This window comes from Hemitrygon akajei, chromosome 10, assembly GCF_048418815.1.
Source record: "Hemitrygon akajei chromosome 10, sHemAka1.3, whole genome shotgun sequence".
NCBI lineage: Eukaryota > Metazoa > Chordata > Chondrichthyes > Myliobatiformes > Dasyatidae > Hemitrygon > Hemitrygon akajei.
The window spans coordinates 132,438,808-132,457,364 of record NC_133133.1 but is presented as its reverse complement, the minus strand read 5'-3'; the positions used below and the strand labels follow the sequence as shown (position 1 = coordinate 132,457,364).

At 42.3% G+C, this 18,557-nt stretch overlaps 1 protein-coding gene across 1 annotated transcript in view; it reads right to left on the bottom strand.

Moving 5' to 3' along the window:
- The window catches only part of LOC140734027 (uncharacterized), a 184,067-nt gene that overhangs the window by 108,480 nt on the left and 57,030 nt on the right, over nt 1-18,557 (bottom strand). Inside the window, exons 20-25 of the mRNA XM_073057607.1 lie at nt 14,596-14,715; nt 11,603-11,797; nt 10,142-10,240; nt 8,228-8,353; nt 2,265-2,390; nt 1,809-1,934 (exon numbers count right to left, since the gene is read on the bottom strand). Coding sequence (XP_072913708.1) covers nt 1,809-1,934; nt 2,265-2,390; nt 8,228-8,353; nt 10,142-10,240; nt 11,603-11,797; nt 14,596-14,715 — 792 coding nt within the window. The remainder of the gene's footprint in view (nt 1-1,808; nt 1,935-2,264; nt 2,391-8,227; nt 8,354-10,141; nt 10,241-11,602; nt 11,798-14,595; nt 14,716-18,557) is intronic.

Below are 18,557 nucleotides of genomic sequence, written 5' to 3'. Positions count from 1 at the left end.
AGAGACGGGGGAGATTTTGAACAATTTCTTTTCTTCGGTATTCACTAAGGAGAAGGATATTGAATTATGTAAGGTAAGGGAAACAAGTAGGGAAGTTATGGAAACTATGACAATTAAAGAGGAGGAAGTACTGGTGCTTTTAAGGAATATCAAAGTGGATAAATCTCCGGGTCCTGACAGGATATTCCCTATGACCTTGAGGGAGGTTAGTGTAGAAATAACAGGGGCTCTTACAGAAATATTTCAAATGTTATTAGAAATGGGGATGGTGCCGGAGGATTGGCGTATTACTCATGTGGTTCTATTGCGTAAAAAGGGTTCTAAGAGTAAACCTAGCAATTACAGGCCTGTCAGGTTGATGTCAGTGGTGGGTAAATTAATGGAAAGTATTCTTAGAAATGGTATATATAATTATCTGGATAGACAGGGTCTGATTAGGAACAGTCAACATGGATTTGTGCATGGAAGGTCATGTTTGACAAATATTATTAGATTTTTTGAAGAGGTTACGAGGAAAGTTGACGAGGATGTGGATGTTGTCTATATGGACTTTAGTAAGCCTTTTGACAAGGTTCTGCATGGAAGGTTAGTTAGGAAGGTTCAATCGTTAGGTATTAATATTGAAGTAGTAAAATGGATTCAACAGTGACTGGATAGGAGATGCCAGAGAGTAGTGTTGGATAACTGTATGTCAGGTTGGAGGCTGGTGACTAGTGGTGTGCCTCAGGGATCTGTAGTGGGTCCAATGTTGCTTGTCATATACATTAATGATCTGGATGATGGGGTGGTAAATTGGATTAGTAAGTATGCAGATGATACTAAGGTAGGTGGTGTTGTGGATAATGAAGTAGGTTTTCAAAGTTTGCAGAGAGATTTAGGCCAGTTAGAAGAGTGGGCTGAGCGATGGCAGATGGAGTTTAATGCTGATAAGTGTGAGGTGCTACATTTTGGTCGGAATAATCCAAATAGGACATACATGGTAAATGGTAGGGTATTGAAGAATGCAGTAGAACAGAGTGACCTAGGAATAATGGTGCATAGTTCCCTGAAGGTGGAATCTCATGTGGATAGGGTGGTGAAGAAAGCTTTTGGTATGCTGGCCTTTATAAATCAGAGCATTGAGTATAGGAGTTGGGATATAACGTTAAAATTGTACAAGGCATTGGTAAGGCTGAATTTGGAGTATTGTGCACAGTTCTGGTCACCGAATTATAGGAAAGATGTCAACAAAATAGAGAGAGTACAGAGAAGATTTACTAGAATGTTACCTGGGTTTCAGCACCTAAGTTACAGGGAAAGATTGAACAAGTTAGGTCTTTATTCTTTGGAGTGTAGAAGGTTGAGGGGGGAACTTGATAGAGGTATTTAAAATTATGAGGGTGATAGATAGAGTTGACGTGGATAGGCTTTTTCCATTGAGAGTAGGGGAGATTCAAACAAGGGGACATGAGTTGAGACTTAGGGGGCAAAAGTTTAAGGGTAACATGAGGGGGAACTTCTTTACTCAGAGAGTGGTGGCTGTGTGGAATGAGCTTCCAGTAGAAGTGGTAGAGGCAGGTTCGATATTGTCATTTAAAGTAAAGTTGGATAGGTACATGGACAGGAAAAGAATAGAGAGTTATGGGCTGAGTGCAGGTCGGTGGGACTAGGTGAGAGTAAGCATTCGGCACGGACTAGAAGGGCCGAGATGGCCTGTTTCCGTGCTGTAATTGTTATATGGTTATATGGACACTGCACAATCTCAAGTCTTGCTTATAAGAATGGTAATATTCAGTTTGTGTTCAAGGATGAAATGTAAAAGGTCAAACCTGTGCACATTGATCTGTTTCCGGGTTTCAGGGTGTATCCTGGGTGACAGTCACAGTGGTAACTGCCCACCGTGTTCACACAGAGCTGGGAGCAGCCGCCATTGTCCTGCAGACATTCATCCACATCTGAAAAGCAGGGGCATGCTTTATGAGGGAAGTGAAGAGATTGACATAATGACAGATAGTGAGGTAGAGAGAACGTGTTTGAGATTGTGTGTGTGTGTGTGTGTGTGTGTGTGTGTGTGTGTGTGTGTGTGTGTGTGTGTGTGTGTGTGTGTGTGTGTGTGTGTGTGTGTGTGTGTGTGTGTGTGTGTGTGTATGAGCATGAGAAAGAATGAGAGAGAGGGAGAAAGGGGTCGAAGGGGAAAGGGGAGAGGAGGATATGGGGAATGGGGAGAGAGAAAAAGGAAAATATTTGGTTTGGGTTCCTCAAGGATGAAATGTAAAAGGTCAAACCTGTGCACATTGATCTGTTTCCGGGTCTCAGGGTGTACCCTGGGTGACAGTCACAGTGGTAACTGCCCACCGTGTTCACACAGAGCTGGGAGCAGCCGCCATTGTCCCACAGACATTCATCCACATCTGAAAAGAAGGGACACATTGGGGTCAAGTTCCATTTTCATTAATATTCCACTAAAACAATGCCACATCTTTCAAATCTCTTGTTTTTAACACTCCGTTTGTTCAACTTATTTAACTCTGGAAGGAAATTGATGAGATCAAATCAAAATCACAATCAGCTTCAATTCACTGTCTGGTTAGTTTTCCATTAGGCGGTTTAGGTGAAAAAAAAACCCTTTGCATTGCTCACTGGTCTCAGGAGCCTCTCTTGAGCCCATTGCTCCTGTCTGTTGGCTTCACGCCTGTATTTATACATGCAGTCAAAGAGAGAGCTATGGGTGAAGTGGAAGATCAAAAAAGAATGGGAGATAGTGAGGTAGAGAAATAGAATGGGAGAGACAGCAAGGCATTGAAAATGATTGTGTGAGAGATAGTGTGGGACATTGTATGAGGGATATTGTGGGGGGGAGAGGGGGAGGGGAGAGGGGAGAGGGGGAGGGGAGGGGGGAGGGGAGGGGGGAGAGGGGAGGGGGAGAGGGAGGGGGAGAGGGAGGGGGAGAGGGGGGGGGAGAGGGAGGGGGAGAGGGAGGGGGAGAGGGAGGGGGAGAGGGAGAGGGAAATTGATCAGTTCCAAAGAAAACACGAACTTCAACCTTTCTGGGAGCATCCTGGTAAATCTCTCCAGCAGTTCTATCTCCAACATAATCAAACATGCATTGTGGGGTACTGTATAAAGTAGTCAAGCACTAGTTTAACAAGTGTTGTAAAAATAACCAATGACCTATTATTAATTAACAAGAGATAGCAGGTGTATAGTGCAGGGTGAATGTAGGGGCAGATACATTAGGGGCATTTAAGAAACTCTTAGATAGGCACAAGGATAATAGTAAAATGGAGGGCAATGCATGCGGGAAGGATTTGACTGATATTAGAGTAGGTTAAAGGGTTGGAACAGTGTTATGGTCTGAAGAACCTGTATTCCACTATAATGTCTATGTTCTATCTTTTACACTGCTATTGATTCATGCTAGTATTTATTTTGTCCTATTACTCTGTAGAAACCCAAATTCTACTTTGAAAGGAGGGTGGGATAATGGAATAAGGGGGTATTTCCTTTGGAAAGCTGATGCTGATATCCTGGCATTGCTATGCTGTGAAATTAATTCATAACCAAAGATACAACACTGGCTAGTTTATATCCTTACTTTAGATACCTGTGTCAAACAGAGGCCTTCCCTGAAAGGCACTGACATGGGAGTGGAGTGATTCTTAGCTCATGGCATAGACTTGGTTGATTTTCATTGCTTTTTAGGTTTTTGGGAACAGTTTTGGGGCCAGAGAGGGTAGTTAGGAGTGAGGTTAGGGTTTACAGACAGGGTGTGGGGAAATTAGAGATCAGGCTGAAGACTAAGTCTCCATTCAAAGGCCAGTGATGCAGGCGTGAAACACCAGTAGTCAATTGTCAGGCCGGTACAGCAGTGAGGACGACAGCTGGTAGCTCCAACCCTGGGGCCGTGAGTTCCGGAAACAGTTTCATGCAGGCAGGAGGAATGAAGGTTGGTGACCCTCTAAGTGTGAGGATCGGCAAGACTAGAGTTCAAGAGCAAATGTTCGGGGCTCTTGTCATCAGTGAGTCCAGAGTTCAAGGCCTAGTCTTTGGGTCTTCATTTGTCATTATTGGTAAGCTTGAGGATCGATACCGAGGATCGAGGTTGGAAGATCAATCGGAAGTCTGGAAGTTGAGGCCCAATGGCTGGAGGCTGGAAGCCAAAGTTGGCCTGTCCTGTATTGTGGATTTAATATTTCAGAAACATTTGAGTAATTTTATAGATACGTTGGTTGATTAAGCATTCTTGTTCATTGAAATAACTCGTACAGGTCGTATGTATAAATACGTGAACTGCATGTCAGCATGCTACCACATGATACACGTGCGCCTCGCTTAAAATACACACAAAGTTAGACTGGTATTTCTGGACTCCTGTGTCTTCTTTTCAACTAGCTTATTGTTTTGAAGATATAAAACATAACATTGGTGACGAGGTATATCTTTAAAACTAACCTGATAGCTCTGATGAAACTAACCTGTTGAATCACAGCGAGAAGTCAAGCTAAAAAAATGCAGCCCAGCAGGTGCAGAGATGGTCAAGTTTTAAACAAAAAGCAGCACATCACATTTTCTTTGGCAGGGAAGACAATCAAACTTTTTAAAAAAGGCAGCAAAAAGATGATTTCATGGTTTCATAAACAGAGAGTACTGGGTGATAATACTCATAAAAAATCAGAACTAATTAGCTTATGTATTCTGGGCTAATTCAACAGCCAATGAGAGGTAGCCAATGAGAAATGAGTGTGAATTTTGCTGAGTGCATTGGGTTTAAAGACACACAAAGTTCGCTTCAAAGTTTGACTGTTCCCACCAACCCAGCTTTGCTGATATTGTCAAAGTAATGTAGGAACATTTAGAACCAAAGCCATGGTAGATTGCAAAATGCTTTAGATTTAATAAGTGAAATCAAAAAGAGAGGGAGTCTGTTTCAGTGTTTGTTGCTGAATTGAAGAGATTGTCTTCATTTTGTAATGGGCTCAATGATGCTAAGATCATTTAAATTGTAGAATCTTAAAAGGATGCATTCAAAATTGGCCCTTAACTGAAGCACACTTATATTAAAAAGAGCATTTGAAATTGCTGTTTAAATGGAAACTGTGGGCAGAGTTGCAGTTGGGTTGCATTTAGGAATGAAATTGAGTGTGAATAAAATTGCAGCATCTATACAGAAACCAGCCCAGCCAAACAAATTGCCTTAATGTTCTGGAAAGGTCTCACATACACCAAACAAATGCAGATTTAAAGGTGAAACTTGCAGAAAATGCAACAAAATAGGACACATACAAAGAGTATGTCATGCATACAAAAATAAGTGAACTGCACAGGGAAAAGAAAAAGGTAAGTCAAGTCACAGTTTCAAAAGGTGCTGCATGTTGTTGATGAACAATATGATAATGAAGAGAGTGACACAGGACTGAGTAGCCTTAAGATTTACAGTGTGAAAATTCACAATAGACAAGCAATATGGCTTATGTTAGAAGTGAACAGCAAATTAATTAAAATGGAATTGGATACTGGTTCAGTTATTATAGTCATTCCACAAAATGAGTTTGAATGGCATTTCAAAAATACTGAACTGAAGCCTGCAGGTATCCAGCTAAGAACATATAGTGGAGAAAAGATAATTCCTGTAGGAATGACATTTGTAACAGTGAAACACAGCAACCAAAGCCATTTCGAGCCTATATGTGGTAAAAACAGGAGGGCCAGCATCGTGGGGATGTGAGTCGCTGAGACAAGTACAACTTGATTGAAGATCCATCCATCATTTGCATGCCATATCCTCTGCAATAGAGTCAACTGAAAGTGAATGAAGAAAGGCACTGGATGATGCCACAGCTGTCTCCATGCTGTTCACCGTGAACCATTGCCCCACAAAGGACAAACGGGTGTTGATGCAACCCTCTGTGCCTCTGGTTGGAAAGCATATTGAACTAAGGAAGGACCATATTGCTCAGAAGAATTGTGAAAGTGATGAAAACAGTGGTCCGACTACAACAGTTTTTGCAGGCAACGTATCTGAGAAAGCTTCTGTTACGTTAATCAGATTGTTACTAGCAAAATCTGACTTGGTTTTAAGCTGGAAATGAGTTCAAGGAGCTTCAGGAATGTTACAAGCACTCAGCTTTTGTGAGTATACAGAACTAGAATCTACTCTGTATGCAAGTGAGAGAGAAAAAGTTGCTTGTAAAAGTAGATGCAAAGACCAAAGCCCAGCTGGATGCATGGAAGGCCAAAAGGAAAGGAGTCAATGGAGATACAAAAACAGAGGATTCATCAGATGATGTTCTAGATGAGAAAACCACTAGGAGAGATCAGATCGTAAAGGATTAAGAAAAGACCACTCCATTGAACCTTCCCAAGATCAAGATGCACAAAGTAGAAGAAAAAGGAAGAAGAAGAAAGGTGACCATCACTGTCAGAACCACTTTCTGCAGTCTCTGAGTCAACACCTACAACCAACACAGAGGAGCCCCAAGAACTTGTAATAGTTTCACAGCCACATGTCTCACCTGCCAAGCAGAATGATCACACTTGTCAGGAAAGACATTATCCCACAAGAGTAAGAAATCCTCCACTGCGATTAAAGCTTCAGCCCCAAATGGGACAATTTAAGATTTACTATGCTGTAGATGTGTGTATATAGTAGTTGCTTAATATAATATGCTGTATATATAATTGAAATACATTTTCAATGGAGTTGTACTTTATAGCTAAGCAGGGAGGAGTGCTGTGTATTTAATATTTCAGAAATATTAGATTTATCTTGTGTATATATATATATACACACACACTGATACAGGACTTTGTGATATGGTGCAACTCAAACTACCTGCGTCTCAATATCACCAAGACCAAGGAGATGGTGGTGGACTTTAGGAGATCTAGGCCTCATATGGAGCCAGTGATCATTAATGGAGAATGCGTGGAGCAGGTTAAGACCTACAAGTATCTGGGAGTACAGTTAGACGGGAAGCTAGACTGGACTGCCAACACAGATGCCTTGTGCAGGAAGGCACAGAGTCGACTGTACTTCCTTAGAAGGTTGGCGTCATTCAATGTCTGTAGTGAGATGCTGAAGATGTTCTATAGGTCAGTTGTGGAGAGCGCCCTCTTCTTCGTGGTGGCGTGTTGGGGAGGAAGCATTAAGAAGAGGGACGCCTCACGTCTCAATAAGCTGGTAAGGAAGGCGGGCTCTGTCATGGGCAAAGTACTGGAGAGTTTAACATCGGTAGCTGAGCGAAGGGCGCTGAGTAGGCTACGGTCAATTATGGAAAACTCTGAACATCCTCTACATAGCACCATCCAGAGACAGAGAAGCAGTTTCAGCGACAGGTTACTATCGATGCAATGCTCCTCAGACAGGATGAAGAGGTCAATACTCCCCAATGCCATTAGGCTTTACAATTCAACCGCCAGGACTTAAGAACTTTTTAAAAGCTATTATTAATGCTTTTTGAGATAGTGATTTAGATGCATATCATATTTTTTTACTGAGTTAAGTATTGTATGTAATTAGTTTTGCTACAACAAGTGTATGGGACATTGGAAAAAAAAGTTGAATTTCCCCATGGGGATGAATAAAGTATCTATCTATCTATCTATATATAGGGTGATTAAGCATTCTTGTTTGTTTAAATCATTAATTACTGGTTATATTATAAATACATGGATTGCATATGTCATCACTCTACTACATGGAACTTGCGAACCTCGCCTAAAGAAAACATGAAGTTAGACCCGCATTCCCAGAATCCTGTGTCTTCTTTGAACTGGTTGAATCTTTTGGAGATACAACATACGAGAGTCTTGTGGTTGGAGGACTGTGTATGTGTACAGGTGGGTGGCTGGCAGGTTGGAACTGGGCTTGTTTTGGTGGTGGCGTTTTGTTGCTGCTTTGTTCTGCCAAGCGTTGTGGACGTGCAATGTTGGGCATGAATTTGTGGTGACGCTTACGTGCTACCCAGCACATACTGAGGTGCATTGTCTGTTAACATAAATGATGCATTTCACTGTGTGCTTTGATGCATGCGCAATTAAAAAAATCTAAATTGTGAATTCTGCATCTCAGTGCAGACGTTCCGTATCTGAAGCTGTATGGCAGCCCAAGTTTCCACCGCTGCTTGCCCAGATATCTACATCACAGTACACTCATTCATGGGTCAAAGGCGTTGTACTAACACAAATCTTGTTTTTAAAAAAGGATAGTATTTGGTGTGATTCAAGGATAAAATATTAAAGGTCAAACCTGTGCACGTTGATCTGTTTCCGGGTCTCAGGGTGTACCCTGGGTGACAGTCACAGTGGTAACTGCCCACCGTGTTCACACAGAGCTGGGAGCAGCCGCCATTGTTCCACAGACATTCATCCACATCTGAAAAGCACGGGCATGTTGGAGTCAATTTTAATTTTCATTGATATTCCACTAAAACAATGTCACATCTTTCAAACCTCATATTTTTAGAACTCAAAATGCTGGTGGAACGCAGCAGGCCAGGCAGCATCTATAGGGAGAAGCACAGTCAACATTTCGGGCTGAGACCCTTCGTCAGGACTAACTGAAAGAAGGGATAGTAAGAGACTTGAAAGTGAGAGGGAGAGGGGGAGATCCGAAACGATAGAAGACAGGAGGGGAAGGGATGAAGCTAAGAGCTGGAAAGTTACTTAGCAAAAGGGATACACAGCTGGATATGAATTCCACGTTCTATTCTGATATGTCTATTCATGGCCTCCTCTACTGTCAAGATGAAGCCACACTCAGGTTGGAGGAACAACACCTTATATTCCGTCTAGATAGCCTCCAACCTGATGGCATGAACATTGATTTCTCTAACTTCCGTTAATGCCCCTCCTCCCCTTCTTACCCCATCCCTGATTTACTATGTATCTATTAATTAATTAATTCCTTTTTTTTCTTTTCTCTCTTTTCTCTCTCTCTCTCTGTCCCTCTCACAATAACTACTTGACTGCTCTCCGTCTCCCTCTGGTGCTCTCTTCCCCCTTTCTTTCTCCCTAGGCCTCCTGTCCCATGATCCTTTCCCTTCTTCAGCTCTGTATCCCTTTTGCCAATCAACTTTCTGGCACTTAGCTTCACCCCTCCCCCTCCTGTCTTCTCCTAGCATTTCGGATCTCCCCCTGCCCCTCCCACTTTCAAGTCTCTTACTATCTCTTCTTTCAGTTAGTCCTGTCAAACGGTCTCGGCCCAAAACGTCAACTGTACTTCTCCCTATCGATGCTGTGGTGAACTACATATACCTGTCTGGACTGCTCCTGTGGCTCCTCCCACAGACCCCTGCTGACTGCTCCTGTGGCTCCTCCCACAGACCCCTGTATAAAGGCGATTGAGGCCTGAGCCCGGCCTCATTCTCCAGGATGTAGTGTTGTTCATTCTTCCAGTCAATAAAAGCCGATATCTCGCTTCTTACGTCTCAGAGTGAGTTATTGATGGTGCATCAGATGCTGCCTGGCCTGTTGCATTCCACCAGCATTTTGTGTGTGTTGCTTGAATTTCCAGCATTTGCAGATTTCCTTGCGTTTGTGTTTTTAGAACTCTATCTGTTCAACTTATTTAACACTGATAGGAAGCTCGTGAGATCAAATCAAAATCAAATTTAATAGCTGGTTAGCTTGCCACTGGGCAGCTTAAGTTAAAAAATACCCTCTACATTGCACTCTTGTCTCAGATGCCTCCCTTGATCCCACTGCTCCTGTCTGTTGGCTTCACGCCTGTTTTTATATGTGCGGTCAAAGAGAGAGTTATGGGAAAAGTGAAAGATGGAGACAGAATGGGAGATAATGAAGTAGAGAGATAGAGAGAATGTGAGAGACAGCAAGACATAGAACATGTGAGAGATGATAGACATAGTTAGGAAAGATAGGGGAGGGGGAGGGAAAGGGAGGTCTCACCATCTACCTTGTCATGGCCCTTGCATCATATTTATCGACCCTCACTGCACTTTCTCTGTAACTATAAACACTATATCCTGCATTGTGTTTTTATTCCCCTGGTATTGTACTACTCCACTGTACCTATCTATGTATGGAGTGATCTGACAGCAAACAAAATATTTTTACTGGATCTCATTAAATGTGTTAATAATTCCCAATTGAATCTATACATTATGCAGAGAACCTCCAAATGAGAGAGAACTGAGAGACTCACCGGAGTGGATGTTGAAGGTAAAAGGTCGAGAGGTCACCAGGCCATCTGAGGAGGTGTTTACCTGGATGATAGTCATACACATGGACAGGGAGCCCAGACCTGAGATTCAATTCACAAAGTAAGTCAGAAAATACATGCAAAACAATTTCCATGAAAACTTCTCAATTCAGCAAGTAAATTCTGGCGGTGCATTATAATGAACCAGAAATTCAACATTCTATCAGCAAAAACACAAACTACTGGAGGTCTATGGATCAGGCTGCATCGAGAAGGGAAATGAACAGTCGGTGTTGTGGGTTGAGACGCTCCAACACTCAGTGTGCCTCGGAGGCATGTGACCAGCCACTGAGACGGAGAGTCACTCCTTTATCCTGCTTCATTTGTAATAAACTTCTGTCTCAAACTACAAACCAGGCCATGGTCATCCTCAAAATTCAACGCCTTCAGGGCTTCCAGCCATGTATTCACTTTTCTCTCATTCACAACACCCTCCCCCCACACACACCATGATCACCCTCCCCAGCCCTTCCCTCACACATCACCCTCCAGTTACCTTGCCCTGATCAACTTCACTATTCCCTGTCTCCATTCTCCTACACCTCCACATTCTTTCCCATCTCACTCATCCACCAGTGCACTACTACATCACTCAAATATGTCAAACCACCTCCTGCGCAGCTTGACTTCCCTTATCCATCATCTGAATAAAGGGACACCATCCTCACCTTCTCTACTTCACTCAACCATTTCATTCTACCCTACAGCACCAAACCCCCCACTTAGCCCACTCTAGCTCTACACCACATCACATCACCCTGACACTATCTCCACTTTGACTAATCCATCCCCTCACTACAACCACGCAGAACTCACATTCCTACATCACCACTGCTTCCCCTACACAACCACACTCCTATAGCAATCCACTGAACCACCAACCCTCCATACCATCGAACATTCTTCCTTACTCAACAGACTTCTATAGGCTCACCCCCCTTCTGTTCACGCTACCCATCTCTACCCCTACATTCCAACCCACAACTCCAATCCTGAGGTTCAACCACCCTACTCTATGTTCATACCACCACACCACACTCAATTCCCCTGTTCCTAAACACCACAACACACACTACCAAACTAAAGCACCAATCTCCACTGCAGCTTGTTACATGATGGTAATAATCTGGAAAGAGCATCTAACTTGGCAAGTTCATCAGCTGAACACTCCATTTGTCAATACTGACTGTCCAATTACATCCAGGAAGGGACCACATCATAAACAATTCCATAAAGGACTATTTCTGGCAAGTAAAGGAAACTCACAGGGGAAATTGAAGCCCCTTTACCGAACATGATTTCTGCAAGTTTCCCAGGCTTGTTTACTGTAGGAGATTTATGGACTGAAGGCCTCATTGACATAAGCAATGGCTACAGGATGAGAGTGGATCTGGGTCACCTTACCTGTTAAAATCAAAGTGGTCATGTTTGCAGGCTGGGAGCTCTGAATCTGCTGGACCCCACCGGTGTGGTTTGTGCAATTGGCGATGATTCGATAGTTGAGGATCACAATTCCTGGAAGCGGATTGACCACCCACGTCAGTGTGATGTTGGATCCTGTGACATTGGCAGTTACAGTCTGCACCATGTTCCTAATGTCTGGGTAGCAAAGCAGAAGGAGAGGTAGACAGGTGAGTAGATGGTTTCTCTGGTATGAGACTTTATTGACCTTCCGAAAGATTTTCCAGGAAACCCAAGTGTCGGCTTTTGCTTGATGGCAACATCTCTCATTGATGCAGAAGGTTACAGGTTCTAATCTGACTCCAGACAGACCTGGCCTAATAAGAGGTAAGTTACAACACCCAGCAATGTGGAAAATTCCCTATCTGAGCTCTGTTCAGCAAAAGTAGGACCAATCCAATCACGCTAATTACTTCTCCAAATCCATCACACTCCAGACCTGTGTCTTCTAGCTGATGGAAGGGATTTGAGTCTGAGAATGTCCTACATCTGAACTACACTTACAACCATGTTACCAGCCCAATTGAATTTCTAGTCAGTGGTGACCCCAGTTATTGATTGTGGGAAACTCGACAGTGGTAAATGTCACTGAATGCAAAAGGTATATAAGTTAGATCTTATCTTGGTCGAGATTGCCATTGTCTGGTACTATTCGGGCAAATGTTACCAGCGATATATCAACTCATACCTAAATGCCATCCTAATCTTGCTGCATGCAGGTATAGTCTGGTTGTTTGCTGAGAAGTTGTGAATAGCATTGAATATTGTGCAGTTGTGCCCACATCTGACTGACCCAATGATAGATGGAAGGTCATTGAAGAAGCAGCTGAACATAGTTGGGAAGGACAATGTCCAGAGCTCCTTATGCCTCACCTGGCTGATTATTGAGAGTGTCCTAAGCCAAATACCTTCAGTTGCTTCTTCAATGACCTTCCAACTCTCACAAGGTCAGATGTGGGGATAAATGCACAACATTCAACTCTATTCACAGCTCCTCAGCTAACAACCAAATTACACCTACATGCAGAAAAGTGTTGGAATGTGTAACCTTCCCACTGATGTCCATTTGCTTGAGGAACCTGGATAAATCCACTCTGTGGTTCTTCAAATAGATTCATGGGTGATAACATCCATCTGAAAGCACAGATGAAGGTTCGGTTTAACACCTTCTTGTAAATGATCGTATTTCTAACAGTGCAGTTTTCCCTCAGATCAGTACTGTAGAATTAAATGCTAGTATGTAGGAGACCTGGAATTTAATAAAAAAGTAGACTAATTGTTATTGGTAGATACACAAGATGAATATATTTGAGACTGGGGTAGAAAAATCAAAATGAAAACTGTGTTTTGCTTCAGATTTTCACTTTCAAGTTGCAAATGTCTTCAACCAGACACAGTAAATAATTGGACACAAAGCATTTGAAGGCTCGGTAAAAATATTCAAACAGAGGTCAACAGGAACAAGTTTTATTATAAGGATGTGGCACTGAGGTGAAAGATTGGCTGAAATCATAATGAATGCTAGACCAGACATACAGGGTGAAATGGCCTTTTGCTGCTTCTGTTTCTGATGTGAGAGGAGGCAGTGCGCTGATAGGATGTATAAAGATTACGATTAATGTATCACTACATGTTACTAATGAACAAGGGAACGGCAAGTGCAGGCGACTTGTTTGGAATAAATAAGGCATGTTTGATAAAGACCAGAGGCAGATGCTGATAAAGTCAAGATGTAGCTAAACAAAGGGATGTTAACAGTACAAAAACCTTCCATTCTGTGAAGTAAAGTGTGTGTTCAAAGGTTCATTTTATTATCAAAGTATACAACTCTGAAATTCTTCAATTCTCTGGGTCATAAACAAAGAAAGAAAAGAAAGGCAGCATGATCATCAAGCCCAAATCCCCCCTCCCCACAAAAGCAAAATGAACAAAAATGGAACAAGTACACCAACCTTCCAAATCCCTCCTACTGCACTAAAACTGAGCAAAATGGATCAGGCACATCAACCCCCAAATCCTTCCTCCCACACACAAAAAAACAAACCAAATAGATCAGACTCATTGACTCCCAGATCCCTCCTCCCGCACAAAAAAAGGAAGAAAATAGATCAGGCACATCATCCTCACAAACCCCCTTCCTGCACAAAAAGTCCCCGAACAAAACGGATCAGGCACATCAGTGAGAGAGTTTCAATTTTCACTTTTAAGTAAATAAATTGAAGTGACTGATGATAAATACTGTATAACACAGCCTGATTGATCTATTCAAGTGGCTTCAGTTTACTTAAATAGGCATTGAAGATCCTTTGACCCTGACTTTGGGCACTGTCTGTTTGCATATTTGTTATGTGGCAGTATGACCTTACTTCTGGGTTCTCCATTGTCCTACAATGTCCCATAATAAGTTGGTCACTGGAAGCCATTTACTTATTTTATTTATTGAGATACTACTTGGGAGTAGACACTTCTGCCCATTTGAGCCGTGCTGCTCAGCAATCTCTGATTTAATCCTAGCCTCATCACAAGACAATTTACAATGACCAATTAACCTACCAACCAGTATGTCTTTTGACCGTGGGAGGAAACCCACGTGGTCACAGGGAGAACATACAAACACTTTACAGGAAGCGATGGGAATTGAACCGGGATCTCCAGTACTGTAAAAAGTTGTGCTATTACACTACTGTGACACCCTTATTCTTCACATGTGGAAGGTATGTTGTGGTGGGCTGAAGTGCCTCTTAATGCCCAGTACAACATGGTAACTAACAGCTTAGGAAGGATTTGGACCCAAATGAATTTCTGAGATCACAGCTGAGATAGTCAGCCAAGCAGAATCTTGATATCAATAGTACAATTTCCAGCTTCCTGCTGCTGTGCATCCATATCCAGTCAGAAAATGTTACCTGTGACCTGTGTGTACGGTGCAGACTTACCATAACATCCGGTCTCTGATTCACTCCAGCCTGGCACGCAGATACACACCGGATATCCTGACCTATCTGAGCCACACGTTGCAGTTACATCACAATCCACTCTCCGGCAGGGATACCACTCTGCAAAGGTCAGGAATGACACAGTGATATCAGTAAAGATAGATAGATAGATAGATACTTTATTCATCCCCATGGGGAAATTCAACATTTTTTCCAATGTCCCATACACTTGTTGTAGCAAAACTAATTACATACAATACTTAACTCAGTAAAAATATGATATGCCTCTAAATCACTCTCTCAAAAAGCATTAATAATAGCTTTCAAAAAAGTTCTAAGTAGTTTACTTAAATACATTAAATACAATCAACCCCGGCACTTTAACATATCTTACTCCTGGCGGTTGAATTGTAAAGCCTAATGGCATTGGGGAGTATTGACCTCTTCATCCTGTCTGAGGAGCATTGCATCGATAGCAACCTGTCGCTGAAACTGCTTCTCTGTCTCTGGATGGTGCTATGTAGAGGATGTAAAGGGATGGATCGGATGTTCATTCTATCTTGTGTAAAAGTAAGGCTTCCCTACCCGTTACTGACATACTGACAAATACATGAGTCTGTGCCTTCTAATATACTTAGTTGACTTCAGGGGGCTGTGTAAATGGACAACACTGTTTCAATCACTCCTTATCCTTCATTGTTCCATTGACTTCAATGAAACTGTAAGTGCAAAGGAGGGTAATAAGTAACTGCATAGTAATTAGACAATCATTCAGAATGAGCAAAGTCATGAGAGCTTACAAGGATTTCAGAAGAAGAACCACTTCACAGCTGTTCCACCATTGAGAACCACTGGCTCAAGTCTCATGGAAACACCACTGAACGTGTCTCTCCTCCTTCATACAGACCATGCCTCATTAGTGATACTGAGCTCAGCCATGTGCTCTATTGGTTACACAGAACTTCTACATCAGGAATGATTTCCTATTTTACAAAAGTAGGAGTCTGTAAGCCAATGAGAGAATTGAGAATCTGCACTTAATTAGACTTGCAATGCAGTTGCTTCCAACTGGAGATGCACTTATAGAAAGTTGACACCTCGTAGACTTAGACAGTAGGTGGTTTGCTTTCTGGACAATGAAGAAGGAATTTAAGAGTCAGTGACTGCCCTCCTGTTATTTCTTTAATATAAATCATCAAAACTTGCACTGATACTACTGAGCTGTTGGACTGGGAGTGTGGTTGTTGTGAAACTTGTCCTGTTTATCTTCTTCCAGAAGAACAAACAATCTATTCAACACTCACACATGCACATAAATTATGTATTTTGGAAGCAATGTTTATACTTTGTATGCTAATTCAGTGATTATTAATAAAAATTGTAATGTAAAGATCATTCTATTTATTGTTCCCTTGTGTATACTTGAAAAGCATGTTGATAATACACACAAGTTACTTTATCCTCACATTCGGGAAGCAATTTCCCTCGCCACTCAGCATTTGAAAATCTGGTTGTCTTCCTCCCTCAACATTTTCTTTTTTAAGTGATTTAACAAATCCCACCAATTTATCAGCTGACACCAGACCCTTACTTTTGCAATGTTATTATTTAAAGCCTGTCTCAGTGTTTGAAAATATCAGCGAACTTTCAGCATGTTTGCACAGATCTCACTTTCTTCCCGGGGGTGGGTTGGTGGGGGGGGGGGGGGGGATCTGATCTTTCATCCTGTGTTGACCCTGTTTAAAGATCGAGATATTAAATGCCACACTGGATCGTGTGAGCAAATCTGACTTCAGAATGAGAATCCGAATCAGAATCAGGTTTATTATTACTTTTCATACGATGTGGTAGTGTAGAATACTGCAAGTCAGGTTCACTGATTAATTGGGGGGGGGGGGGGGAGAACCGATATGGTGGGGGAGCAGAGTGCCTTGGCTGTTGCGTGGGCCAAGCACTCAAACTGTGGCTCCCGCTGTTGCAGTCGGCCAGGGGTGAAGACACCGTAGGCAGTGTATAAGAAAGCAGAGGTACGGCAGGTGCGCTAGCCTCCATGCTGGGTTGGGGGCTGTCCCTTCCTGTCGGAGCTACTCTTGAGTGTTTAGTTGTGGAAGGTAAGCTGGATTGTGTCTCTGCAGCTGCACTAGTACATGACGAGGACAGCTGCATGCTTGCTCTTGCAGAAACATAGCTCCAGGACAACATCCCATGACCATCAATCTACAAGCCATGACACTCAGGAACTTAGGTCATATTATTTCTTTTTCTGACTGAATGTTTTTCTGTTATCAAAATTATATGTGCTAGATGTGCCTTGTGCTGTGTTTATGCACCATGGCCCTGGGGAGGAACCCAAGGTTCAGAACCTGGGCCTCTGTACTTCTCTCTGCAAATGGATCTTAGACTTCCTCGCTGGAAGACCACAGTCTGTGAGGATCGGAACTAGCACCTTTACCTCGTTGATAATCAACACCGCTGCACCTCAAGGATGAGTGCTGAGCCCACTGCTCTACCCTCTCTACACCCATGACTGTGGTAAGGCTCAGCTCAAATGCCACAGATAAATTTGCTAATGATACAACTGTTGTTGGCAGAATTTCAGATGGTGACGAGAAGGCGTACAGGAGTGAGTTATATCAGCTTGTTGAGTGGTGTCGCAGCAACAACCTTGCACTCAACGTAAGTAAGGCCAAGGACTTCAGAAAGGGTAAGATGAAGGAGTCCTCATGAGGGATCAGAAGTGGAAAGAGTGAAAAGAGTGAGCAATTTCAAGTTCCTGGGTGATAACATCTCTAAGGATCTATCCTGGGCCCAACATATTCATGCAGTTACGAAAAAAGCATGACAGTGACTATATTTCATTAGGTGTTTGAGGAAATTTGGCTTGTCACCGAAAACACTCACAAATTTTTACAGCTATACCATAGAGAGCATTCTAACTGGCTACATCACCATCTGTCATGGGTGGGGCACTGCACAGGGTTGGAATAAGATGCAGAAAGTTGTAAACTCAGTCAGCTCTTAAAAGGGCACAAGCCTCCCCAGCATCCAGGATATCTTCAAGGTGCAATGCTCAAATAGGTGACATTCATCGTTAAGAACTCCCATCACCAAGGATATGCCTTGTTCTCATGCTACCATCAGGGAAAAGGTACAGGAGCCTAAAAGCACACACTCATGATTCAGGAGCAGCTTCTTCCCCTCTGCCACCCGATTTCTGAATGGACACCTAACCCATGCACACTACTTCAATTCACAGCTTATATTATTATGTACAGTATTGCAATATACTGCTGCTGCATAACATCAAAGTTCACTCCCTCTGTCAGTGATATTAAACCTGATGCTGATCCGGAGCTAGAGAAAGAAATGATGATTGTTTGATTCTCAGAGGTAATTCAGAATAGGGATTCCCATGGATGAGACAGTAAACATAGATCATTTATTTTATATTAATGACACAGATGAAGATTGCACAAATCTAGATGTGAAGCTAACATAAGACTTGATGAATAATGAAGAGCACAGTAATGGACTTTAGGAAGGCTTAGAGCTGAAATGGATAAACACAAGGGACAGGAATGAATTCGGAGAGCTGTGAACTGATGTAGTTTATGGAAGGGAAAAAAATTAAATAGTAATACTTTATAGAGAAAACAGGTACAGATTCCTCAGTATCTGCATATGGAGATCTTTAAAGGTGGGTAAGCAATTCAATAATCTAAAAAAGAATTTGCTAGAGACTACATTGACATTGAAATAAGTACAAAAACCAGGATATCAATTTAAAATTCTGGAAACCTCTAATTATTATATCCAGTTCTGGATATCGAATTTGAAGAAGGTCATGTCTTTGGAAATACTGCAGAAAGGGTTTATTGGAGCAGTACTGAGAGTGAAGGATTTTGCTTAACCCGGAGAAGCTGTGATTCACAATTGTGAGGCTTTGATGATAATGTGATAAG